This window comes from Morus notabilis, unplaced genomic scaffold, assembly GCF_000414095.1.
Source record: "Morus notabilis unplaced genomic scaffold, ASM41409v2 Scaffold205, whole genome shotgun sequence".
Taxonomy (NCBI): domain Eukaryota; kingdom Viridiplantae; phylum Streptophyta; class Magnoliopsida; order Rosales; family Moraceae; genus Morus; species Morus notabilis.
This window is the reverse complement of record NW_010363285.1, coordinates 586,586-614,126: the sequence shown is the minus strand read 5'-3', so window position 1 is coordinate 614,126 and position 27,541 is coordinate 586,586. Positions and strand designations below refer to the sequence as shown.

At 34.3% G+C, this 27,541-nt stretch overlaps 6 protein-coding genes across 7 annotated transcripts; 5 read left to right on the top strand and 1 right to left on the bottom strand.

Moving 5' to 3' along the window:
- Positions 1–2,037: 2,037 nt before the first annotated feature.
- On the top strand, positions 2,038–5,353 carry LOC21407281 (putative GPI-anchor transamidase). Of its 2 annotated transcripts, none has more exons than XM_024169422.1 (10): positions 2,038–2,343; positions 2,501–2,542; positions 2,652–2,791; positions 3,010–3,239; positions 3,484–3,541; positions 3,797–3,874; positions 4,057–4,145; positions 4,429–4,510; positions 4,668–4,859; positions 4,950–5,353. In XM_024169422.1, the coding sequence occupies exons 1-10, from the start codon at positions 2,265–2,267 to the stop codon at positions 5,082–5,084; spliced, it is 1,125 nt and encodes a 374-aa protein (XP_024025190.1). In that variant the 5' UTR covers positions 2,038–2,264; the 3' UTR covers positions 5,085–5,353. The 2 variants fall into 2 exon arrangements, with proteins under 2 accessions (XP_024025190.1, XP_024025189.1); XM_024169421.1 differs by having other exon boundaries at positions 2,647–2,791.
- Positions 5,354–6,337: 984 nt separating this feature from the next.
- LOC21407280 (c-Myc-binding protein homolog) lies at positions 6,338–8,678 on the top strand. Its single transcript, XM_010103958.2, has 5 exons — positions 6,338–6,494; positions 6,570–6,642; positions 6,798–6,846; positions 7,641–7,764; positions 8,369–8,678. The coding sequence occupies exons 1-5, from the start codon at positions 6,477–6,479 to the stop codon at positions 8,453–8,455; spliced, it is 351 nt and encodes a 116-aa protein (XP_010102260.2). The 5' UTR covers positions 6,338–6,476; the 3' UTR covers positions 8,456–8,678.
- Positions 8,679–9,033: 355 nt separating this feature from the next.
- On the bottom strand, positions 9,034–9,725 carry LOC21407279 (60S ribosomal protein L18a-like protein). The gene is made up of 4 exons (XM_024169415.1): positions 9,653–9,725; positions 9,468–9,546; positions 9,231–9,348; positions 9,034–9,087 (listed from the first exon to the last, which is right to left on the bottom strand). The coding sequence occupies exons 1-4, from the start codon at positions 9,723–9,725 to the stop codon at positions 9,034–9,036; spliced, it is 324 nt and encodes a 107-aa protein (XP_024025183.1).
- Positions 9,726–10,781: 1,056 nt separating this feature from the next.
- Positions 10,782–14,971, top strand: LOC21407278 (AT-hook motif nuclear-localized protein 14). The gene is made up of 6 exons (XM_010103956.2): positions 10,782–11,207; positions 12,217–12,269; positions 13,358–13,489; positions 13,709–13,861; positions 14,170–14,467; positions 14,559–14,971. The coding sequence occupies exons 1-6, from the start codon at positions 10,835–10,837 to the stop codon at positions 14,621–14,623; spliced, it is 1,074 nt and encodes a 357-aa protein (XP_010102258.1). The 5' UTR covers positions 10,782–10,834; the 3' UTR covers positions 14,624–14,971.
- A 1,541-nt stretch (positions 14,972–16,512) lies between these two features.
- On the top strand, positions 16,513–20,150 carry LOC21407277 (protein EIN4). The gene is made up of 2 exons (XM_010103955.2): positions 16,513–19,144; positions 19,408–20,150. Exons 1-2 carry the CDS (start codon positions 17,393–17,395, stop codon positions 19,948–19,950), a joined length of 2,295 nt encoding a protein of 764 aa, XP_010102257.1. The 5' UTR covers positions 16,513–17,392; the 3' UTR covers positions 19,951–20,150.
- Positions 20,151–21,003: 853 nt separating this feature from the next.
- On the top strand, positions 21,004–23,659 carry LOC21407276 (methyltransferase-like protein 6). The gene is made up of 7 exons (XM_010103954.2): positions 21,004–21,369; positions 21,654–21,766; positions 21,995–22,206; positions 22,303–22,397; positions 22,806–22,908; positions 23,007–23,149; positions 23,347–23,659. Exons 1-7 carry the CDS (start codon positions 21,124–21,126, stop codon positions 23,443–23,445), a joined length of 1,011 nt encoding a protein of 336 aa, XP_010102256.1. The 5' UTR covers positions 21,004–21,123; the 3' UTR covers positions 23,446–23,659.
- The last annotated feature ends 3,882 nt before the right edge of the window (positions 23,660–27,541 follow it).

Below are 27,541 nucleotides of genomic sequence, written 5' to 3'. Positions count from 1 at the left end.
GTTATTTAATAATAGTTATTTATATTATATTAAATATAATAATAAATATACATTATATTGTAATTATATAATATAATATAATATAATATAATCGTAATTTTTATTTATTTCAGTTATTATTTTAATAATATTATTATGTTTTATATCATAATTATATAATAATAGTTTTTTATTATATTAAATATAATAATAAATATATATTATATTGTAATTATATACATTATATTATAGTGTAATATAATGTAGTCGTATTTTTAACTATCAACAGCAATTCAACATCATAATTTACCAAACGCTATTACACTGATTTTGAAATCAACACAGCTACTGTAATTATAGCTTATCAAACACTCAGCTGCTTTTTGTAACAGCTATTCTTTATTTCAATACAGTTAAAAGTAATTTCAAAATCTACATCACTACCAAACTAAGCCATGGTTTCATTAATTTTATGTAAAATTGAGCAAAGATTGTTCAAATTTAATGAACAGTCATTCCAATTTTGCCCTTTACCAATCGATCAAATTTATTTACTTTTTTTTAGAAAGGGACTAATAAGATGTTTTGAATTAGTTAAGAGAAAATTTCAAGTTTAACTATTATTTTTTCTAATTCTATTATTTATGTCACTGCATAAAATTTTAATGTTGCTACAGAAAATAGCCTGAAAGATACAAATTGATAACCTGTAGGTTATGAAAATAATTTCACGTTAGTTAATGTTCTAAACAAATCCCTTTTTTATGCTCATTTTACATCAATAAATCATATATTTCTACTTTAATTCCCCTCCCAAAACCCATCCTAGGCTTTATATCGCAATTAATTTGTTATGCCATTTTGAATTTGAGTCATATATCCATTGTGGTTCTCCATGAACCCATACGTTATATTCATATGATATTTAGTTTATGTATTCAGAATCATTTTCGTTTTACGTGTATTTTTTATGAGAAAAAATACTATAAAAAACCATAAATCATGATTCAAAATTAATGATGAATATAAAAAATAAACGTCCCTAATTTTGCAACTCATATGTGCTTTATGTCTCAACGTCACAAGTCAATATAGTTGAAATAGTATATAGTCATCAATGTGTTGTTTCTATAATTATTATTAATACTGTTTGTTGTCGTCAGTCGAATCAAGCGATTTCTACGCATCCATCAGATGCCAGCAGAGGTTCTTTTGCCATTCCAGTGTAAGTGTTACTTCGGTTCTGTATACAACCAAAAGCCAGCATCCACAAATTGCACAGACTTGATTAAGCAGACGTTTAGTTTATAAATTTAAAATTATGATTTAAAATTATTTTTAATTTAAATGTATTTTTTATAAAAAAAAATACTGTAATGAATCACGAACTATAATTTAAATTATAACACGAATTTTTATATTAAACACCCCATAAAAATTCCTGTTATGGAGTTTGAATCTTTAGCTCATCAAGTTGTACAACAAATTCAAAATGATACTGTTGGTGTAGAACAGTCTTTGATGTACTTACTCTAATCAAACACATTGCTAGAATAATTTGGTCAAAATGGTGCGGAAAAGTTCTTACATGTAAATTGCATCTATTACATGGCATTTAGAGGATGGCACATGACATAAAATGTTTTTTTTTTTTTTTTTTTAAATAGCGTCTTTAGAAGGTTATTTTAGGCATAAAAACATTGTCCAAAATCACTATTAATGATTGGAAAATAGAATTAGAAGGTTATTTTAGGCATAAAAATATTGTCCAAAATCACTGTTAATGCTTGGAAAATAGAATTAGAAGGTTATTTTTAGGCATAAAAATATTGTCCAATTTTTCCTATGGTCAACTAGTAGTCAGAGGCCCCTAAAAAAAAAATAGTACTCAGAGGGGAAATTTTGAAATTACAAGTATATGGGGTGCAGGTGTAGTTTTCAAGAAGATAGGGTAAATTTAACTAAAACATAAAACTAGAAGGGGATAATATTAAAAACAAAATTCCAGAACGGCAAAAAGAAACAAGCCCAAATCGCCATCATCTCCAACAAATTTTTTTTTTCTTTTTCCTTCGAAGCGATCTTTGTTCGATCGCACCTGCAAACGAAGTTGTTTTTATTTGTTTCCCTCTTTGCTCGGAAAATTGTACCTTTAGGTACAGCAGAGATTTCAAGCATGCTGTTCAAGATTCGAACTCTGTTCGATTCAATGGCGGTAACACCGCTGTATCTGTATCTGTTTCTGTTTCTTGGTCCGAGTAATTTCAGCAATTCCCCTTTCGCACATGGTTTTCCTTCTTCCTCTTCTGATACCACTATGCACACCAACAACTGGGCTGTTCTTGTCTGCACCTCTCGCTTCTGGTAATTCAAGCTTCCATTTTTAGCCCCTTTTTACTTTAATCTAATTCAATTTGCGAAATGAAATGTGATTTTGTTTAGTTATATATATATATATATATATATAAGAAGTCCACTATTTCATGATCATTTAATTCATTTTCAAAATGGTATTGTCCAGGTTTAATTATAGACACATGGCCAACACTTTGTCCTTGTATAGGTAACCAATACTCTTTTTTTTTTTTCTTTTTATTATTCATCTTTTGTGTTATTTTCTCTTTAGGAATCATTTTATTTTGCTTGTTCTTGTTCATTGTGTTCCAGGACAGTTAAGAGACTTGGAATACCTGATGAGAGGATAATACTAATGTTAGCGGATGATATGGCATGTAACGCCCGAAACAAGTATCCTGCTCAAGTTTTCAACAATGAGAACCACAAGCTTAACTTGTATGGAGACAATGTTGAGGTTATTTTTCTTGTTCCTTAGTTTGCTTTTGATGTGTGTGTGTGTATAGAATATATTATGTTCTGCAATGGAGGAAGTGATTTTTACTGGTTTTAAGGCATGCTTTACTTGATAAAGTTGAGAACTCTAATTCCTATTAGGTGGGTATACACTTGAATCATAGGATTGATTTGCTATAATTCGTTATGAACTAGTAAATGTGTCTTAAATGTCGTCAGGTTGATTATCGAGGTTATGAAGTGACTGTTGAAAATTTTTTACGGGTATTGACCGGGCGACATGAAACTGCTGTTCCAAGGTCTAAGCGTCTATTAAGTGATGAAGGAAGCCACATTCTTTTGTATATGACTGGGCATGGGGGAGATGAATTTTTGAAGTTCCAGGACTCGGAAGAGCTCCAGAGTCATGACTTGGCTGATGCTGTTAAACAGATGAAAGAAAAGCGTAGGTCTGTTTGTTGCCTTTGGAATTTCTTATGCAATATGTTGTGTTCAAATTCTAGAATAGATGAAATGGTTTCGGAGGCTACTATTGTGTTCTCTATTATACTACCATGAGTTTCCTGTTTGTAAAATCTATTTTGCTCTCTTGAATGCTTATTTTGTTTTCTTATTATCCATCTTAACTTTGATATCAATTATTGCTGCTAAACAAGGAGCTTTTCTGTTGTTTCATATATGTATTGGCTTTAGATTTAAGGAGCTGCTGATAATGGTGGATACTTGCCAAGCTGCCACTCTCTTCTCTCAGGTTGAGATCTGATTTTATACTTTCATGGATTTATCTTTTAGTTCTAGGGTTTACCATATTTCAGCCATTCAATACTTGGAGATTTTCCTTCGTTATGTTTGTCATTGTCTCTTCCGCCCTTCTGTGCTTAAGGGATCTCGTTTTCGTAATTTGGTTTCAAGTATCTTCTGTCTCTTTATTACCTGAATCTCTTTATGCCCATGCCCGAGAATTGACTTAAAGGCTGAAGATTTGGTCATGTATTGAGTTTTGCAGCTTCAGTCACCTGGAGTTTTGGCTATTGGAAGTAGCATGAAAGGAGAAAACTCATATTCCCATCACTTGGACTCTGATGTATGTATGAAGTTGTTAGAGTTTCCATTTTCTGAACTATTTGTCATATATTGAATTGGTGATGCTATCATTTCTTTTCTCCAAGTTTGTTTGAAACCAGTAGATTGGATATGAGTAGGGTTTTTTTTTTTTTTTTTTTTTTTTTTTTTTTTTTTTTTCCTTTTAATGCTTTTTACATACAGGTTGGAGTTTCCGTTGTGGATCGTTTTACATTTTACACTCTTGCCTTCTTTGAGAGACTAAATATGTATGATAATGCTTCATTAAGCAGGTATATAGATGTAAGATTTCATTATCTTCAAAATTTTAAAGTAGTGCTGGTAACTAAGTTTTCATTTACTTGCTTGTATGGTGTGCCTCTCTCTTCCTTCATGCACTTGGTTAATGGTATACAATTTTCATCGTGTTGTTCTTTGTAAATATTGCATACATGAGATACCTTTGCATGTCCTGAGGGGTTACAGTGGTGTTTCCAGTTTTATAGTATAGATAGATAAGCATTATTTTTCCTTTTAAACTGTGTCTTAACTTTGGGTTGTAATGTCATTTGGCAGTCTTTTCAATTCTTATAACCCAAGCACATTGATGTCAACGGCGTACTATCGAACAGATCTATACCAACGACGTTTGGAAGAGGTCTGGAGACTTATTCCTAATCCATGGATCATTTTGATATAAATGTGCTGAAAAGCAACTATACGAATTTATTATCGAGTATTGAATATTTTATCTTCTGGAATTCCATATTAGATGGAAGCATCCTCTAAACCAGCCTATCTTTTATTTTCTTTAGGTACCAGTGACAAATTTCTTTGGTTCAGTCATGGAAACAATACATACTGATGCAGCATACAGAGCTCCTTCAAGAAAAACTTCCGGAAGAGCTGATATCAAGACGTCTCCAGATAAAATGGTCACTGATGATCAAATCAAAACGACAACAAATTCCAATGTTTTGGATCAAAGTAGCGATCAGAAACAAGCTGTAACTTCTCCACTTTCCCTTTTCGGTATCCATTTATACCATTTGCTTCTTTTACGGCATTGTTATTAACAGAAAGAGCACATGATGCAGGATCAAGCGTGCCCTTTTGCGCGCCTAATGAGTAGTTTTAAAAACAAGGTCCAAACGGTTGAAGAAGCCGATTCCTTAGTGAACTATGGCTTGGTCACGATGATTCCGTTGTTGCTGCTCTCGACGTTGCTATAATATGTGAAGATCTTGATCAGCTTGTTTGATTTAATCTCTTTCAACATTCAGACATTCACGCCAGTAGGTGCATTGTAATTCTTTTACAAGTTTTCTTTAGTGGTAATTGTGATTGGCCCAATCGTATTCACTATGGGTTTAATTTTGGCTTTCTTTGTACTCATCTCTCTATAGATCTGCTTTTCAGAGAGGAGGGTCAGGGTGATATGTAACGCATAATTGTTCTTCTCACAAGTCTTTTCCCCCAAAATTAACATGGTTTCTACGTATCTTGTTTCTTGAGTAAACTTGGTTTTAGAAGACAAAATACATCGAGCTAGATATCTTTGAACATTGGATTTTGATTCAAAATTAAGCACAATTAACCAATATAGGATAAAGTTTAGAGCAATTACTCGCATAGATTTTGATAGTCCCTGCAAAGGGGAAAATCCGTTAAAAAAAAATTTTTTAAGCCAAAATTTTGATATCATCAACCTTAGTATAAAAAAAATAAAATAAAAGAAGAAGAACAAGAAGAAGCGATACCTTTTAATATATATATATATATATATATATATTTACGTGTGTGTGGGGGGCACCTTTGATCCGTGAATATTTCGCAAATTGGCAAATTGTTTTTTGAATATTTAGGGCCCGTTTAGTTTGCTGATTCGAGTTTTTAATTTGAATTGAGATGTGATTTTATGTGAGTTTTTTACTGTAGTAAAAAAGTTAGATGTGATTGTTTGTGAGAGTTTTTTACTATAGTAAAACTCGAATTCTAAACTCGAATCAGCGAAATGAACAGGGCCTTAATTTTGACAAATTATTCTCTCATTTGATAATGATTTCTAAAATTTATCGGGAAACATATACATACACATGATTGTTGAAATTTAGACGTAATACACTGGGTACATATAACGTGATGAGCTACGTCGTTATTTGAGATTCTAATATTTACTCTTTAAATGCGTTTTTTTTTTTTTGTTTAAAAATATATAAATAAAATAAAAATTCATAGATTCCAATTCGAGACAAGTTACAAGCAAAAACACCAAAAACCTGATTTAAAAAAAAAAAACAACTACGACGACGACCAGACGACGGGCAATTGCAGGAAGGTCCCATTGATTGGGTGTGAACAGAAGTAGCGGAGCTCGCAAAAGATAGTAGTTGGACTCTTTGAGCAATACCAAATAGTGGGCCCATTTTTTTTTTAAAGGGCCATGTTGACTTTGTGATTCTGATATACATTGTACAGGCTGGAGCTTCTTCAATAATCGAAAGCAATGCCCAACCCAACAGAAAAGAGAACTCGTCCTTCCAGGAAAGTAACAATTCCTACCAACCAAAAAACAGAGTAAAGCCCAGACGAAGACGAAGAAGAAGAAGAAGAAGAAGAAGATTATGATGCCGTTTAAAGAGGTATGATTTGAGTTCTTCTCCAAATGGGTATGGCTCAGTTCGCTCTCAGCTGATCTTGTAATTAAAAAAATGCAGGAAAAAGAGGCAAAGAAAGAAGCTTTTAGGAAGTATTTAGAATCCAGTGGTGTTCTCGATGCTCTTACCAAAGGTCCAGTCATCTCTCTCTCTCTCTCTCTCTCTCTCTCTCTCTCTTCTATTTTTTCTTTTTTTTTTTTTTTTTTTTTTTTTTTTACTTCTGTTGTTAATTGTTAATTTGATGAATATAAATGATTGATTTTTTTTTCTTTCTTTTTAATCTGGCAGTTCTGGTTGCTTTATATGAGCAAAATGACAAGCCTTCCTCTGCCCTTGAGTAAGCCATTTCTTTTGAGAATGTATATATTTCAATTTGTTCGTCCCAATTTATAGCATATAATTACAAGTTAATGTGGTGAAGCATTAGTATGAATATCGTGTGTAAAGCATGATATCCTGTGCTCTTTATGTTATTGTTGTCACACTTACGCATTTGGCAGTGGCTGATAATCCATTTTTGCATTTTCTTTTTGTCATATTTAACCAGGGCAATTTTCTCAACACGGTGTGTTTGAAACTCATTCTAAAATAATTTTATTTTTTGTATGAAAATAGAAATGAAAATATTTTTAATCTCAGATAAAAATTATTTTTAAAAATGTGTTTAGTAATTTTATCAAGAGATTGTTTTCAATATAAAAAAATTTATTAAATCTATTAATGCGTCTCTCTCTTTGAGAGATAAGAAAATAAAAACAAAAAATGAAAAATTATTAAAAATTATTTTTCATTTTTCTCATATTTTACACCAAACTAAAAAAATCGTTTTCATTTTTTTTTTTTTTGTATTTAATTGTGTCAAACGTCATTTTTTCCGTTTTCATTTTTTCTTTCTCAAAAAATGTGAAAAATAAAAATAAAAAATAACTCCAAACACAGCCAATTAGTTCCATTTTGGGTGAATCCTAACTAGATTTAGATGCTTCATTATTGCCATAAAAGAGTATTGTTATTTGTTACCTCAACATTTTTGAAGCAGATGTGGGTACCAACAAAGCTAAGTATGTGATTATAAGATATTTTTAGAATATCATAATTCCCAAGTGATTAATTTTATTTTTGTTGTTACAGATTCATTCAACAAAAATTAGGGGGTCCATCTGCGTCTGACTATGAAAAGCTACAAGCCGAAATGTCAGATTTGCAAACGAAGTATAACCAACTTTTGGCAGCACACCAAGAAATCAGCAAAGAGGTTCCTTGCAAGATTTTGTTGTCGTTTAGCTACTTGCGTTTAATACACACTGTGGCTAATCCTTGGTGAATTTTGATCCATAATTTTAAAACTAAAATGAATAACTCAGTTGCATACGGCATGTTATGAAGACTTTGGTCAGAGTACTAGCATGAGATGGAAAGATTCAAGTACAATTGGTCTTAGTATGATGTTTTTGAATATGCAGTTTATTTATCCGAAAATGGGTACATAATATGAAATGTACGGTTTGTGATACATACATACATGTTTATGAATTGTTGTTACAATCATCTGTAGGGTCTATCTTAGCAAATAATGGGAAACATGATGGAGTAATAAGGACATCTAAACATCAGAACAATGAGCTGTCTCTGTCCGAGAATTAATCATGTATAAGTCTTCTGTTTGAGTTTGTGATCCTAATTTTGCCTCATTTCATTAGTAAGAGACAAAGTCAGAAAACCATAAATTAGACTTGTTATCAGTGTTTTGGAATACAATTATCTATCAAGATAACTACACGATTCATATTTAGTTTCGAACCTTGTATTTACCATTATTTTCCATAATAGAACAGTTATGACCTTATTATTGTTTGCAGTTGGAGGAAGTTAAAAGTTCACATGATATGGCGCCATCATCTGCCAAGGAGACCACTGATGGAGAGCCTCAAAAAGAGAGGCTCTGAAAGTGAAGACTATATGACAACATTTCGAATAAAATTAGAAGTCGAGCGCGCGAAGCATTTGTTCTTAGGCTGTTGTATTCATCAGAGGCACATATAGTGAGTGCATGTTTGTCTTAATTTTTCCTCTCTCAATTCTGGTGAGAAGAGGCATTGTTTCTGTGTAGTTAACTCATTATCGGTCAAATGCATTGGGTTTAAGTTCCTTTACCAATCCTGCCCTTTTCAATTCTTCTTTTGCTGCATTGTTGTTTCCGTGTAGTTTACTCACTGTGGTTCTGTATTTGCTCCAAGCTATGTCCAAAAACACGACCTTGCTCTTAATTAGTTACAAAGTAGTTAATAATTAAAGATTAATATCCTTTGCTAAAAATACATTATACAGCTTAAGAAAGATATGAATATGAGATTGTTACAATTACAAGGGTCATAATACTAAATTAGATTCGTTGGCGTTGCCAAGAACATACATGGTTAGTCTTGACTTCTTTGCCCCAACTTCATAGACATAGAAATCCACAGTTATAACTGAAAGGGTGAACATTATATTTCTATCTGGGAAAAAAACCTTTTGGCATCTGCTAACAGAAAACAACAAGAAGGGAGACCAAGACTATGACTGTGCAAATCAAAGCCTGCAACAACATTATTTTGCAGCAAGTTAAAACAATCATGATGTAATGTCAATCAATGGAGAAAAGTGAAGAACAACTGTATTTAAATGCAACAATTATCGCATACATAACTTCACAACAACTAGTCTCAACTCTTTACTTACCGCAATGGCGGATGCTGCGAGTCCTGGTCGCTCCCTCGGATCCTTATGGTAATGGTTTCCAAAATAAAGCACTGTGGCATAATACCATAGTGGAGGAAATGCAAACCCCAACAGAAACCTGTTTGAAAAATAACAGAGAAAAGCTTGTAAACCGTGACATATAATAGTTTCTCTCAAATAACTGCTTTAAATGAATCAAATAAAAGAATCTGAACACAACGAATGAGTAGTACTCACGAGAACCATCCAATGCCACAGCCAAAACAAGACAGAGGCTTCTCATAAATCCCACCGGACTCTATCAAAGCGAATTCCCCTATAAAAACACCAAACAACATTTTCTGTTCATAAATATCTTGATTGCCCTTTTGCTTTTCTCAGTTGTATAATTATGGTTTGGCCATGAAAAAGAAAACACTAACCTTGCTTCATCAATGTGGCCCCACCAATGTTCTGCTTGTTTTCTGGCTGGTGCTGTGCTTTGCTCTCATGCATGATGATCAAGTTCAATTGCTTGACTAATTTCGTCAACTCTTTTTTTTTTTTTTTTTTTAACAACTAATGAAAAACTTTGAAGAGAAAATGTTATGAGATTATGAAATGTTTAAAAGAATTTAAGCAAAGTGTGATTATAATGATCATGTTCAGGAAGTTAAAAGGTGGGAAAAACAGAAAGTGTCATGTAAAGTCAAAGCGTGAAGAAGTAAGAACAAAATGAGAGGACCAGTTTTGTTTCTTTGTTTGAAATTATAAACTGTTCCCTCTTTCTTTTTATTTATTTATTTATTTTTTTTTACCGGTATAACTGCTACTCCTTTTTTTGGCCTTTATTCAACACAACTTCTCATTTTTAATTCTACTAACGTGTTTGTTCATTGATTCTGAAGAAGTTCATGCGTTACTGTGATTCTTTAATAAAAAGAAAAAAAAAACATTTAAAAAAAAAAACAGAATCTAATAAATAATGCATTTTTTTTTTGTTTTGATAAAAAAAAAATTCATATTGTGCACATGGCAAGGGGTTTTTCTTTCTCTTTCAGTATAAAAAGAAAAGGACGTTTAAAAATCTGAAAGGAGTTTTGGACAAATTATATAGGAATTATACCTTTTTCAACTTTAGAAATGATAGATTTGAAAATGGCTTATAATTTAACATACAATTTAATTTTTACCTTAGAAATAATATTTTAATTATTTGATACACGATTAGACTTTTTTGTACCTTTTTTTTAAGGAAAATATCTCACAAAACAGCAGATTTTTTTTTTTTCTTTTGAGATAAAAATTAGCAGAAACTAATACTGGTAGAAAATTCCGCATTTGCAGAACCAAGAAAATAGAACAAACACGAACAAATAAAATAATACATTTTATATATATCAAGAATTTAGATCAACGACTTTGACTGAAAGTCAAAACCAAAAAAAAAAAAAAAATCAGTCAAATCGCACCTAAAATCCGATCCAACGGCTGAGATAACCGTATCCCGAAAAAATATATATGTGCATAAAAATAAAAGGAATAAAAAGTAATAAAATAAAAATAAAAAAAAATTCGCATTCCACACACACTCTCTCTACAATCCCTCTCTCTCTCTAACTGGAATGGAACCCAATGAAAACCAACTCAGCTCCTACTACCACCACCCCCAGCCCCACCACCACCAAAGCCCCACCGCCGCCGCAGCCGCCTCGCCGACCAACGGCCTCCTTCCGCCCACCCACTCCGGCGATGGCTCCCACATGGTCTACCCTCACTCCGTCCCCTCCTCCGCCGTGACGTCGCCGCTTGAACCGTCCAAGCGGAAGCGCGGCCGGCCGAGGAAGTACGGCACACCGGAGCAGGCCTTGGCGGCCAAGAAGGCCGCCACGACGTTGTCTCACGCCTCCGCCAAGGAAAAGAAGGACCACAGCGGCGGCGCCGCTTCGCCTTCCTACTCCGCTTCCGCCTCCAAGAAATCGCAGCTCGGGGCTCTTGGTGCGTGATTTTGCTCCCGAAAATTTCTTCCTTTCATAGTTTATTTCGCCTTTTCGTGTCTCGATTTAGCGTGAAATTTTGTAACGCTTCTTCGGAACATTGCGTTATTGGTTTGTCTCAGGGAAAATTCTTCATTTCTCGTCTTCTTTCTTTTGAATTTCTCGTTATCTCTTGGGTTGGTCGTCTTGAAAATTTGATGAATTTGTGCTGTTTCGCGGTGCAATTCTTTCGTTTATATTTTTCTCCCTGCAAATTGGCCCTAAAGCTTAATGGTCCAATGCGTTAATTTGTCCTTTCGGGGTAACAATTGATTTCCATAGAATAATTTTGACATCTCAATCCTTTTCATTCTAAAGTTTTCGACTTTCTTGTGTTTGGAAATGTGGTCATTTTGTATATACACAATTATTGTCATTACAATGATATGATAAACCTAGATTGCAGATAAGAAATGCTTAGGATGAGGAATTGTTGTACCTTTGGTATTGGTCTTTGTCTTTCAAAGATGTCCTTTTTTCCGTACACTATGAAGAATTTCTTTTATTTATGAAAACTTGTCGGGCTTATAATTAAGATCATATATGATAGATAGATAATAGGTTTCTTTATCTAGTGGTGACCCTTAACCATTGTGTAGAAAAAAACGTGATAAAAATTTAAAATTTGTTGACCTATTGGGTCGTATGTCTATCTTTCCACTTACGATAATTCTCGATATAGCATTTGAGATTTCACAATATCATCTTACATGGGGAAAAATTTTACGGTTCCAAAGTTTTATTCTAAAGATAAGGAAACATTATCCCACTAAAAGCATAACAGGTTCAACATAGAGTTAATGCCTAAAAACTTGGATAAATCTCTTAATTCCTATTAGTACTAGTTGTTGACTATTTCAAATAAATAAATATAAAAAATAGTACTAACATGTTTCTTTGCGGTTATGAGTTTTAGATGTGATTTTGAAAACTCATGGCACTGCTCTTCTACTTTTAATTCTTTGATGCAGGCAATGTGGGGCAAGGTTTTACACCACATGTTATTAATGTATCTGCTGGTGAGGTATGCCTGTATTCAGTTATTCAGCAAATTCTAGTGTTCCTTTAGATGTTCACGTATACATGTGACAAAGAGGGTAAATTAGTATAATTGCTATATCTTAATATTTTTCGGTGCATGTTAAATTGATTACTAATTTATTTTACGCCTCTTATCTTGGCACTTATTTCAAAGTACCTTTGCAACACAAATATTCTAAGATAATTCATTCAAAGAACAACGGAAGTGTGATGTTTTTATGTATGGTTATGATGATTGGTTTAAGCTCACTCTGCACTTTTATTTTATGGTATTTTTTCCACTGATATTCACACCAAAGTCTACAAACTCACTGAAGCACTTCCAATAAGAGTTTTATTAGTTCCAATGAGGCATGCTTTGTAAGTTGTTTGTTACTGTGTAGGTTATAGTATACCATTGTATTTGGTGTCTGTGTGTATGAATTTATAAAGATTTAAGTGGTTTAGTTCTGAATAAGAAGTTGATGTTGTTTACTATCGTATTCATGAGTTCTTTAGAGTATTTATATTGCTTGGTTGGAATTTGAAAATGTTGGAGACAATTATTTGAAGCTCTCATGGGCATTTGTGCTGGGAGTAACTAAGACAGCATATTTGAACTCATTTCTATAACTTGTAGCATTTCAAATCAGTTATTCGTTTTGATGTCAGACAACTTTTTGTCGTGGGTTAATTAACTGCACTTTAACTCAGTCTAATTTTCAACCCGTGTATTTGGTTTAGGCGTAAATAGCATTGCTGGTGCTATCTCTGGTTGAAGAGGTTCACGTTGTGTGGAATATATAAAGTTACGATAGTTTGAATAGATTTGAATTTATTGTTTCTTTTGATGTTCATTAGCATAATTCAACTACTGCTCCCCACCCCCCTGAAAAGATACTTGGTATATTAAATTTCATAAATATCAAAATTTTCTGGATACTATTTTCATACTTTCCGTTTCCCGTTACCTAGTTGAATATGGCTTGCTCGAGATGCCAGTTTTTTTTTTTTTTCCTCTACAATTTTACTTAGTTTTCACGTCCTCTTTATTTTATAACCGCTCACATGATCGATGGATGCATTTAGTAGGATGTGGGCCAGAAAATTATGATGTTCATGCATCAGAGTAAGCGTGAAATATGTATTCTCTCTGCCTCTGGTACTATCTCCAATGCATCTCTGCGCCAGCCAGCTACATCAGGAGGCAACATTACATACGAGGTAAACTTTTCTGATTCTTTGTTAAAGTGCACTTGAACTAGATTTGGCAATGATTCTCCTCTGAAGAAAAAAGAGTAAGAGAGTTCAGAGAGTTCATATCTTGCTAATGTTTTGTCGTCAGTCGTCCTCTCTTTCTCTCTCTATTTTTTTTCCCTGTCGCCTGTTACATGTTAGAGTTCTCCATCATAACACAATGATCTCTTCATGTTCTTAAATTAGGGTCGGTTTGACATTATTTCATGCTCTGGGTCTTATATACGTACTGAGCTTGGGGGCAGGACTGGGGGACTAAGTGTGTGTCTATCCAGTACAGATGGTCAAATCATTGGAGGAGGAGTTGGTGGACCACTAAAAGCTGCAGGGCCAGTGCAGGTACTAGTTTGTTGGTTGTGGTTATATTAATGTCATTTCGGTACAAAGTTAGATATTGGTTACATCATGTAGGGCACAAGTGGGACGTGAGATATTAGCTTATTCTTTATTTCTGCGTGGATGAGGGAGGGAGAAAGGGAGATAGATATGTGCTTTGGATTTAATAAATTTATATGTTGTTTGCCATGTCATTGGGTATTGGAAAGCCATTGTGACCAGAACAATTTCAAGTTCCTGTTCCTTACACCTAGCAAGTAAGATGATTCGTTCTTGGATCTTTATGATAAAGTAGTTAAATCTTTTCACAGGTCATTGTTGGTACATTTCTGATCGATACCAAGAAGGATATCAATGCTGGTGTGAAAGGTGATGCTTCAGGCATCAATTTGCCATCACCAGTTGGTGTAACGTCTCCGTCAAGTGTAGGCTTCCGCTCTGCTGTTGACCCTAGTGGAAGAAATGCAGTCAGGGGAAACGATGAACAGCAAGCCATTGGAGGAAGTCACTTCATGATCCAACCCCGGGGCATGCATGTGACCCCTTCACGGCCCACAGAGTGGAGACCTGGTCCGGATGCTAGAAGCACCGGTGGTTATGAATTGTCAGGTATAGTATGGTCTAATACAGACAAGACAATAAATGTGTATTTAATTTATAACCGAAAGAGAGACTCTAAATGGGATCGCTTTCTTTTCAGGAAGAGCAGGTCTTGCACCTCATCAATCTCCAGAAAATGGGGACTATGTTCAAATGCCGGATTAAGGATTTGTTTCGGGGGGGGCTCTGAAAGCAATGCTTTGTGGTAGAAAGATGTAAAATATTTGATCCCGCACTCTTCGTTAGGTAATGCTGTTAATAGTTTGCACAATACATTAGAGAATCATCGCTCTGAAGAGGTCCACTGTAGTAATTTGCTGCCTCCGTTGCTATCAAGGTGTCCTTTTTCTTTTTTCTTTTTCTTTTTCTTTCTTTTTTTTTTTCCCTTGAATTTTGCGTACTGGGTTTGTTGGCTAATTCCAGCTTATACTAGGATGAATAAGTTAGTTCTCATCTAATGCACTTTGGAATTACATCTTTTACATTACTAAAAACTTCTTTTACATTCTCTTATCCTACCCCCTTGAAGTGGCAGTCCATGTCGTGTTACAACACCAGTTAAAATCATGTTACTGAACTACATTGCAGTTTTAGACAGATGTTTAACAATGTACAGTTGGTTGCCGGTAAAGTTTGAGGTGGTTGCATAATCAGTGGTCCTGTCATTGGAAAAGCAATTTAGTAAAAGCTTGGGGACAACAAACAGACTTTGGCGTTTGGAAGAACTCTTTGAATCTAGCATGCAAACAAACAAAAAGTTATAATAATAAGCTCGCTACCAATCGAGCATTGGGACTTTTTATCTTTTTTTATTTTTTTTAACCCTTTCCATCTAGAATTGGGAACCTACTTTCTTTATTGGCACGGCAAATGGTGGAGTTGATGATAGCGATCGTTTGGGGATGAGTACATGGTGGTGCTGATTCGTTGGCTCTTGGTTGGCCCCCACCAGGAGAGATTATTGTCTACAGTAGACCTTTACATGCTTTAGATCAGGGCCCAAATTGATTTGACTAAACCAAACCGGTTGGAGAAAGAAACTATTATATATGACTTGTTCCTCTTGGATCTAACTTTTTAATCTTCATTTACTCTGTCTTTGTCCAACTTTTTAGAATGCTGAATTGGACTTCCCCGTACTTTTGGCACACTGCCAGTGATTCTCTTAAGCTGATTGTAGGTGTGAGCGCTCAAACTTCGACTTTGGAAATCTATCTAAAGCCAATGAGATCAACCATTCTCACCTAGTGATGTTATATCAACTTATTATGTTGAGAAAAAAAGTAGAATAACTGGTTTGCATCTATGGATAATGGGAATCCCTAATCTTATCTTTGCTACTTCCACTCATTTCCATTACACATCTTGATGAGTATTTGGTCAAAACATTTGGGTGGCCTTGAATTTATTTCATTAACTTTGGAATATAAATAAACCACTACTACATGTCTTGGACAAATCCAACGTGTGATCTATTGTGATATTTTAGTGATTGTCATCCTTCAACTAATCCATAATGAAAAAGAAAAGTCCAATTCTTGTGGAACAAACACTATGACACATGATCAAGAACCCACCTATCTGACCCTGACTGCAATTTCCAACACCACGTGTAAACAGATGCATGAATGCCAAAATTAAATAGGGACCATTTTCATCCGTTTCCAACTTTCCATAACAACGCATCATAAAAGAATCCATCTTTGCACATCTCAATGCTCACCATCATCACGTGCGCCACGTGCCCCGGATAAAAACCATTCCCTCTGAGTCAACTCACCCGAGTTGAAAACTGCAACCGCCACATCACGCATTCCCAAACTCCCAACCGCCAAATCCTCACCGTCCAACACTTCTCCTACCAGAACGTTGGACCAATGGAACGGTCTAAAAGACAGTCCCACGTGAAACAAATGAACTCGCGAACACGGTTTCCTAATTACAAAACAAAAAAGTAAATAAATAAAAAAAATGCGTAAATGGAGTTCAGAGAGCTTTGTGGGTCTGTCTAAGAAATCTGACGAGGGGATCGAAGAAAGAGAGAGAGAGTTATAGAGAAGGTCCAGGTTCTCTTCACGTAAAAATTTGTGGGCCCCAAATCAAAATCCCCGCTTTCTGACGCCAGACTGCAGTCGCCACTATCCCACACTAACCTTTCTGTTTCTTGTCCTCTCTCTATCAGTAAAGTATTAGAGAGAGAAAGTGGAAGCAAGCATTGTGAAGGTTTTTTTTTTTTTAATATCTTTTGCATTTAAAGTTGGGGCCTTTTTTCTTTGTAGAAGAAGAGTTGTTTTTCCTTCTATTTTTCGAGTCATTTGGCTTTCTGGGTCGTGAAGTTTTTTCATCTGTGGGCGTGGCTTGGTTGTTGGTTTTGGTGAGAAAATTTGAAGAGTTGGTTTTTATGATGTGATTGTGATTGGAATAAAACTACGGTCGATTGGTGGGCATAATAAGGTGGCTCTTTTTTAGCTTTTCTTTTGTTCCTCTTTTCTTTCTTCTCTCTCTCTCTCTTTTTTTTTTTCTTTTTTTGTGTTTGTCAAGCTTGATAGTTTCACATCTTATATATTTTTGCATGTATTTAAGAACTAAGAACCTTTATCAATAAACTGAAAGACCATAGATACAAGCAATACAGAGTTTTTGAGAACAGAGACCGCAGATGGGCAGAGCTATTTTGTAGAGAAACTAGGTGGGCATTTCAGATCTCGAAATTTCGGAAATTGGTTTTCTTGAGTATTTTGATTGGATGAATATGTTGCGGATTAAGGAAATGGGAATTTAAGCTTTGGGTTTACAGGGCTTTAATCCAAGTAGCTTTCTTCAATTTTTTTTTTTTCCTTCTTAGAGAACTTTATTTTAGCTTTGGGTGGGGTTTCTGAAATTGTGGAACTTTTAGAAAAGAATGGTTTGAATATTAGCAGTTATTTGGGGGCAATGTTAAGAGGATTCACTCTTGGATTGTTGATTTCTTTTTATTTAATTGTCTATGTCTCAGCCATTGATAGTGACATTCCTCATTGTAATTGTGATGATGAGGGCTTTTGGAGCTTACAAACAATTCTAGAGTGTCAGAGAGTGAGTGATTTCTTGATTGCAGTGGCATACTTTTCAATCCCTGTTGAGCTCCTTTACTTTGTTAGCTTCTCAAACCTTCCTTTCAAATGGGTCCTCTTTCAGTTTATTGCATTTATAGTCCTTTGTGGGTTGACCCATTTGCTCAATGGATGGACTTATTACGGTCCTCCCTCTTTCCAACTGATGTTGTCCCTCACCATTGCGAAATTCCTCACAGCCTTGGTCTCTTGTGCAACTGCCATAACCCTTTTGACCTTGATCCCTCTTCTTCTCAAAGTAAAAGTGAGAGAGCTTTTCTTGAGGCAAAATGTCTTGGAATTGGACCAAGAGGTTGGGATGATGAAGAGGCAGAAAGAAGCGAGTTGGCACGTTCGGATGTTGACTAGAGAAATTAGGAAGTCTCTTGATAAACATACCATATTGTATACTACTTTGGTTGAGCTCTCCAAGACGCTGGAGTTGCACAACTGTGCTGTTTGGATGCCAAATGAGGATAGTACGGATATGAACCTGTTCCACGACTTGAAATCAAGATCTTCAAAGAGTTACCCCCGTTCCATACCTATTAATGACCCTGATGTCTTGGAAATAATAGAGAACGAAGGGGTGAGAATAGTGAGGCCTGAATCGGCACTTGGGAATGCAATGAGAGGCGAGCCTGGGGAATTGGGTGCTGTGGCGGCAATTCGGATGCCAATGCTTCGGGTTTCGAATTTCATGGGGGGTACTCCAGAGATGGTCGATACTTGTTATGCCATATTGGTTTTGGTTCTTCCGGCTGCAAATTCTAGAGTTTGGAGCTACCAAGAGCTGGAGATAGTAGAAGTGGTGGCTGACCAAGTGGCCGTGGCCCTTTCTCACGCCGATGTTCTTGAAGAATCCCAGTTGATGAGAGAAAAACTTGCTGAGCAAAATCGCGCATTGCAACAGGCCAAGAAGAACGCGATGATGGCAAGCCAAGCAAGGAACACGTTTCAGAAGGTAATGAGTTATGGAATGAGAAGGCCTATGCATTCAATCTTGGGTTTGCTTTCGATGTTCCACGAGGAGAATATGAGCCTTGACCAGAGGACTATCATAGACACAATGATCAAAACCAGCAGTGTTCTCTCTACTTTGATAAATGATGTTATGGAGATTCCGGCAAAAGACGATGGAAAGTTCCCATTGCAAATGAGACCTTTTGAATTGCATTCCATGATAAAGGAAGTGGTTTGCCTAGTCAAGTGCCTGTGTATGTATAAAGCCTTTGGTTTTGTAACTGATGTCCAGAGCTCTTTGCCTAATCAGGTGATAGGTGATGAAAGAAGGGCTTTTCAAGTTATTTTGCATATGGTTGGGTATCTATTAAGCATCCATAAAGGAGGAGGGACTGTCGTGTTTCGGGTTTTCTCAGAGAGTGGTAGCGAGGGCAGAACTGATAAGGTTCAGGGGATGTGGAGACAGAGTGTTGCAGATAATTTTGTAAGCATAAAGTTTGAATTTGAGATCAGTAGGGTCGGTTCTCATTCATATGGATCAACCTCAGAAACAGATTATGCTAGTAGGAGGCATAATAGCGGCGAAGTTAAGGAGGGCCTGAGCTTCAGCATATGCAAAAGGCTTGTGCAAGTAAGAATTAGTTTTCTGTGTATTGTTCTTTTATGTCGTTCTTAATTGGCAACATTTTTCTCCATTGAAACTAATGTGGTAATACATAAAGTTTACATCTTTATTGTTTCTATGAATTGACATTTGAATCTAGGTGCAACTCAACTATGCATGAGCATATTAGTACATAATTAGTAGCGAGTCGTATAGAAGCTTACAAAAATCTTTATAACTCCCTGATATGTGTAAAGTTTGCAACTTCTGAATTTCTTTAATGTCTGCAGATGATGCAAGGTAATATCTGGATATCTCCAAACCAAGTAGGTCTAGCACAAAGCATGACACTTGTTCTCCGGTTTCAAATCCGACCTTCTTTCGGAAGAAACAGTTTTGTTCCTGTAAGTTCCATAGATCAGCCGAGGTCCAACCCGCAGTTCAGAGGCCTCCGAGTTATACTAGCTGACGATGATGACGTAAACAGGACAGTGACAAAGAAGCTGCTGGAGAAGCTGGGTTGTCAAGTATTGGCTGTTTCTTCGGGTTTCGAGTGCCTGAGTGCTGTTACTGCTGCTGAGAACTCTTGCAGGGTTGTTCTTTTGGACATCCATATGCCTGAGATGGATGGCTTCGAAGTGGCATTGCGAATCCGGAAATACCGCAGCCGTAACTGGCCGTTGATAATAGCCGTGACAGCAAGCGCGGAGGAGCAGGTGAAGGAGAGGTGCCTGCAGATGGGCATGAATGGATTGATTCGGAAACCCGTTGTGTTGCAAGGTTTGGCGGATGAACTTCAAAGAGTCTTTCAGAGGGCTGCTGAAGTCTTGTGAAGAGGAGAAAATCACTCATCAGTGGTATTGGTATTTGCCTTCAAATTTCTAGGGAGTCTCTAAAAAGAGCACACCAAATATAGAGTTCAACCTCGACTTACAGATGTAAAACTTAGTATTCGCTTGACAAAATACAGGTGTTAGACCTTGCTAATCATTTCCATTTTTTAAGCCATATAATCAATGTTATGAATTATATATCAGTGCTTTACTTGGGACGTGTTAATCCAATTTACCAGCGTACATAGTAAGTTTAGACTATTTGCAAGAACTGTTGGTTATTTATTCCTATCCTCAACCATATGACAATAACTGGTTTTAGACTCCAAGATCATGCATGCAAGCATGTAAAAGAGTATCCAAAGTAGTGCTTATAATGTATCAATTGAAAGTAGTCGTTTGTGGGTTACTATTACTTTATTTTTTTTCTATTGAAAGTACAAGATTAAGATATCATTAATGGGTTATTATTATATTAGGAATTGTAGACATGTTTTATTTGTTCAAAATCAAACCAACACGTTCAGCAAAAAAAAAAAAATGGAGGCACCCAACACGAATTAGCAAACAAAATCAACAAAAATTAGTATACACGAATCAGTAAATATTATTGGGTGTTTGTTGATATCTTAACTTTTCTTAGGTCCTTAAGGTTTACCTTGAATTTCACTTTAATTTTTTACTTTTAAAAAATCTTGTATTTAGTTTTTGAGGTTTTATTCTCTTACAATTTTGGTCATTATGTTAGCTAAGTGTTAAATATTTAACATAATTTGTGTAAATTAAAGAACAAAATTGAAAATATCTAAAATTTAGAGATTATTCATAGAAATTAACTTTTTTTTGTATTATTTTAATTCATAAACTTAAAATATTTTCAATTTTGGTTTTTAATTTTTACATATGCTGTCAAAAAATTTAACACTTAGATGACAAAAAGATCAAAACTAAAATAAATTAAAATTTTAAAAACTAATTATAAGACATTTTAAAAATTACAAATTACAAATTAAAATAAGATTAAAAATAAATATCAGAGACTATGACGATTTCCTTTTAACACTAATAAGTTAAGAATAATACACAAGTGGGTTCTCTGATATATCTCTGTATATTTCGGTGAGTGAACATTTTGGTAGAAAGTAGAAACGAATAGAAGAGAATTGTGAATTGATGTGGAAGATGAGAGAAGGAAAGGTTTCAAAATCAGAGGAAGAAGAAAAAGGAGAAGCAGAGTACCACAGCAAGGATTTCGACTGGGAAGACCTCCGTGCCGACGTCGAAAACCACCCCTCTTTTGTCCACCACTTTCAGTTTCATATTCAATCTTCTTCTTCTTCTTGTTCTTCTTCTTCCCAACCAGATTCCGACGCCTGGAAACGCTTTCACATCCGCCATTCCTCTGGCAAGTTCTTCAAGGTTTTACTTCCTCTCTTTTTATATGTATGTATATATAAGGGACACTGTTCGGTCGATTGTTGAAATAGACCCAGTACAAGCTACAAGTTTCTGCATTTTTAATTTCTGGAGCTGCTTCTTCAATTGTTCTTCTTTTATCCTTTGGCTGAAATTTGAATGCTTATTATAGTTTGATTATGCAGTTGATTGATTATAAATTCAGTGATTGTATAACCTTTTTTGTTGCAATTTTCAAATTTTCTTGCTTCTTTTTTTTTTTTTTTTAAGTTTAATTAGTTTTGCAGGAGAGACGTTATTTGTTAAAGGAATTTCCTGAATTAGTCTCTTGCAAAGAAGAAAACTGCAAAGTTCTTGAGGTTGGATGTGGTAATGGCAGTACTGTTCTTCCGATATTACGGTAAGGAATTCGGTTTCTTAAGACTCTTGTTCAATTCTTACAGCCATATTTTCATAGGATTCCTCATATACTTTGCCACTTTATCTAGATCGGTAAATATATAAAAGGTTTGGTATTTTGTTTTTATAAAGGGAAACTGAAAGTACACGACCAATTTTTATGTGGCATGTGCATTTTACTCCTAGCTTTTCATTTGTTATCCTTACAAGGCGATATCTTTCTTTGCAGTGGCAATGAAACTGCCGTCGTTTATGCTTGCGATTGTAGCTCTGAGACTCTTGCGAGGGCGAAAGAGATTGTAGATGCCTCTAATGTAATAGCTTCTGAACAGCGTTTCCGCCCATTTTATTGTGATTTTCCTGTTACCGGGTTTCCATCTTGGTTGGCCTGCAACCGATGCCGCGGGCCATCTCTCCGAGTACAACATACATGTGTATCAGGTTGTTTGTTTCACCTGTTTATTTATCTTAATCAATTGAAAGCGTGATTGGTCTCACACGCAACATAGAGCTCAATAGTTTTGTTTGTTTCTTCAGATGCTGGGGTGAATGATAATAAGGCGGGTTCTGAGGATTCATACTCGTTGAAAGAAAGTGGATGTTGCATAGGTGGGGTGGATTTTGTTGCCTTGGTAAGCAATTTTCTCTCCCGTATGAGCTAAAATTTGCATGGTTATGGCGATTGTAGATGTAAGCTTAAGCACGAAAGAGAGCATCTCACTTTAGAAACTAATCTTTTTGTCTTTATGATAATTGTAAATCTAGTTATTTTTTCTCTGTAAAGAAATTCAAATTTTCTTGTAGCCCTCTTTGGATCAGTAAATCAAGCTTTTCTAAGCACTTATATTCACGAACTAAGAAACTCTTCAAAGATTTTTATGCCAATATAGTTTTCAACAACTGCCGTGTTAACATACTTGTGTATCTGTTTGGAGTCATTGGCTCGATCTCTCTATTCTGTGCATTATATATAACTAGAGAAAGTAGAAAATATTGTTTCGACATATAAATTTTCTTCTTATTATTGTGTAATGTGCCAGATATTCACGCTGTCAGCAATACCGCACAGGCAGATGCCCGTGGCCATCAAGGAGTGCTTTTCGGTTTTAAAGCCTGGAGGCCTACTCTTATTTAGGGATTACGGTAACTAACAAAACAGATAACTAACGGTTTTAGAGTTGAAAAGGCTTATTTTACGGTACATGTTATTTTAAAACCAAATCTTTTCTGATGAAACTCAGGCCTATATGATATGACCATGTTTCGATTTGATCCCGAGCAACGAGTGGGACCGAGGGAGTACATGCGGTCAGATGGAACCCTTTCTTATTTCTTCTGTTTGGATACTGTGAGGGATTTATTCGTGGGAGCCGGATTCATTGAGGTTAGTAATTTTCTCTGTAAGGAGTTGCAGTGTTGCACAACTTGCTTTTGGCAATCTGTAGTTATATTTAGGACTCCATTTCGCATAATGTTTACATATTCTTTCTTGAGAGATTGTCATATCCATTAGCATATAACTTCCAACACTATCATCTATTGCCTAACGCCATGTGTTTGTGTCACTAATGAATCTGTCAGCTCGAACTAGACTATTGTTGCATTAATTCGGTGAATCATCGAAATGGCAAGAGCATGCGAAGGGTTTGGGTGCATGGAAAGTTCCAGAAGCATGTTTGAAGTTATTGCCAGAGCGCCCTCACTGAGATATCCTTCTTAGAGATCTTCCCTAACAATTTCTCTTCTACAATGTAGTTACCTTTGATTACGATGCAGTGCATAACCGGTCGACTGGTTACAGTAGCCCTATTTTTGTGATATTTTGTATGAATCAACAGGTTTATAAAAATCTGATTTTAATATTCTAAGTGATCAACTGATTTTAAAAAATAAATTTCCTTTTTTTCTCTATTTTTGTTACACTTCTGCTGCATCAAATATATATTTTCACTAGTATCAATATTTTTATCCTTGGTGCAATCTGACACTTCAAATACCACAGGCCAAAAGGTATCGTTGGATACACGAGAGCTACGGGTGGTTACTTTTTTTTTTTTTTTTTCTCCCGCTAATATGCATGTGGTTACTTGACTTTAATTGTTCATTCAAGATGACAAAAAATATTATATATATCATTTTATTTAAAAATAAACAATTATCATTCATTTAATAAGAAAAAAAATAAATGGACACAATGGTATCTAATTATTTAAAATGATATAAATAATAAGTTTTTATAAAATTATGATAAATTATGTACATTTCTCTTACACTCTGGAACCCATCTTATTTAACACTAGATATGCACAATCATATCAAAATTATTAAAAAAAAAAAAGGCATTCTTTACCGTGAGATCTCTTAAAAAAAATTGACTGGTAGAGCATTATTTTTTTACCGTTAGATTTATTTTTTAACGGTAAGATCTACAGTAGGAATAGTTTTGTACGGCACATTGTAAATTTTTAGTACGGATCTGCAGAGATCTGACCGTTGCAAAATTAATCAAACGATTAAAAAAAGTGATCTCACCAGTAGGCTTTCTTTTTTTATATATATAAAAAATTTTAAGTTTAACCATTATTTTTTCTAATTTTATTATTTATGTTATTCTAAATAATTAGATGTTATTTTGTCATTTTATTCTATTTTTATTAATTGAACGACACTTAGTTTAATTTTTAGTAGATTTTGAGTGGTTTTTCTAAAAAATGTCAAAAAAAAAAAAAAACAAAGCTAACAGAATCTAAAATAGATCTAGTGATGTTTTAAACAAATCTTGCCACTTTCTAAAGAGACTTTGGCGTTATAAGAGGCTGAATGTTAGCTTCTTGGGTGAGGGAGTGTTGAGACCCGCAAAGAATAGCGCCGACGAGCTCCATGCGAGGGCATCACTGTTGGAGCTGGAGACAATTGGATGTGGCAGATTTGAGGCTTAGTCGGCAGCGGCAAGCCTTGATGAGATGGGTCCATGGTCGTAGGATGCCGGATAGGGAGAAGGAAGGTGTCTTTATCGAACGTTTGGGCATAACATTGATCGTCTGTTAGAGATGGTCCGATGATGGTGGTAATGGATGTCCTCCTTATCATAACTTAAAAATGCAACTAAACAAGCCCTAATTAGTTCAACCAAAAGAATTTTTTTTTTTTTTAGGCTGCTTGGGATTTCAAAGAGTGCTTATGAGAGTAGACCACGATTTTTGAACATTCTTAAGTTTTAACAAAGACTTGGGAGGTAACCGTGACATGATTTCCACTACTGCCTTTACAGGAAGATCGCAAAACCTCCTGCAAATAATAAACAACTTTATGAAAATATCAATATAAACACTTATTCAAGTCTCAAAATCAAAGCATACACGGTTCATAGTCCATAGAGGATTTTATAAGCCTCGTTTAGTTAACTGATTTGAATTTTTAATTCGAGTTGAGATGTAACTTTATATAAAAAATTTTTAACTGTAGTAAAAAAAATTAAAAGTGACTTTTTGTGAGAACTTTTAATTATAATAAAATTAGACTTAAAAACTCAAATCGGTAAAATAAACGGGCCCATAATGTATTATATGAAGACTTGGTACTTGTGTATATGTAAAAGCACATACACACACAGGTATAGACTTATGCATATGTGGTTACTGATGTCAATTGAATAAATTGTATCTACTTTTATATAATATGAGTATGAAAGTTTCTCTGTTTGGGAACTAAGTTGCACTAGTTACCATTGAACTCATGGTGTGTATCATATAATTGTTAAAGAAACGAAGAGAGGACTTGGATGGAAATATTGATCATTATTCATTAGGATATGTAGAAATCGATATTGAGTTTGCCATATTTTCTGATTCACTGTATATATAAGCTCGTTGATATAGACAAACTTGAGTTAGAATTAAACAAACAATAACTACAAGAAGCATTTGAGTAGTCCCAATTCATCCGGAGATACTAACACTTGTCCATTCAACAACACAAATCATAAACAAAGACCTGTAAGTAAACATGACAATCATAATCTCTTACAAAACTGGCTTTAAAATTGTAGAAAAGAAGGAAGAATCACCTCACTTTCCATCACCGGGTTCAAACCCTCTGTTAAGAATCTGAAATGAGGGTAGAAATAGAGAGACATTTTTAAATTTTTTTTTTTTAAAATATGTTATTTACTTCATTTATAATAGGAAAATAGTAGGAAATAAGCCAATACAAAAAGTTTAAGAAAGTATATAGGCCAACTTTTAGTTATAAAAATTAATAGGCCATAACTTGTCAAGTTATGGTTCATAACCAGATAAGTTGTGGACAAATTTATCAAGTTATGGTTCATAGTCAGACAAATTATGGACAAAAACTGAGAATAACTTGTCAAGTTATGGTTCATAACTAGACAAGTTATGGACAAAAACAGTAATTTGACCTATTAAAACTTATGTAAACTATTAACCTATTAATTTTAATTCATCTCAAGTCTTGGCCTATTTCTTTCTTTCTCTCTTTATAATAAGGCACTGCTATTAGCTACGAATAATTTATGGGCTTTTTAGACGTAATGACGTTGAAATATGGGAAATTGTAGTAAATAGTGGATAAAATGAAACTAAATTAAGTAAATAGTAGATTTTAAAACTAACTAAAATAAATAGTATTTTATTGTGTAAATGTTTCATTTATTGTTGGTAAAAAATAATTTATAAAGTAAAAATTATTAATTTACGTGGAAGAAAATCATTTTACCAGTTGTAAAAAAAAATTACACGGAAAGAGAAATTTTTTTACTAGTGGTATATGAAACAGTTGTTTACTTCAAATAATTTAAAATTCTGATATTTACTTAGTTTAGATACATAAATATGTTATTTACTACATTTTCTCCTGAAATATGTACACATATGTGTAAAATATTAAAGTAAATCACAGACTTTACTCTCTAAAAATGTAGTGTTTATAAGATTTTTATCCCTTATTATTGATTAATATCATTTTGACTCATATAATTCTTTTACTAAGGTATTAATTAAGAATAAAAGATAAAAACTTAAGACTCACACACTCTAAACATTTTTGTCTCCTCTTTCCTATATATAAACCATCACAAATAAAAAGTACACGTACATATAATATATGGCAAAATTTTAATAATAAAGTGGAAATATATAAAATTTTTGAAATATTATAAGAATATCAAAATTTAACATTGTAAAGATAATAAACATATAATTATACGGTACAAAATATGACATATGGTGTTCTTTTATTTCAAAGTAAAAGGAAAACAAAAAAAAAAAAAAAACCTCTATGAGTGACTTTTTTTTTATTGAAGACAAAAAACGGGTTAAGGGAGGAGTTCAAGAAATGAAAGGACATAATAAAGAACAACTTTTTTGTAAGGTTTTTTTTTTTTTTTTTTTTTTTGAGAATAACTTTTTCGTAAGTTTAAGAAATTTTCAAATTAAGACCCAGGTGTAAAGAGCTCAAAAATACAGCGTCGACGTACAACAAAGCGGTTTCAGCCATCTCGGGACTAAAATAATCGAATGAAGCCACGTGGACGACTGTGAGCATCTTATAAGTTAAAGTTAAAAGGCCCGTTTAACTTAAAATTAAATGTGATTATTTTTTAAAAATTTTTATTATAATAAATTTTAAATTTTAAATTTAAAACGGTGCAATGAATGAGGTCAAAAGATATTCAATTCTAAAATTTAACAAAGGAACCCAATTGGCCAATTAACTCTGAGTTATCCCCGTCCAATTATCAAAAAAAAAAGAATAT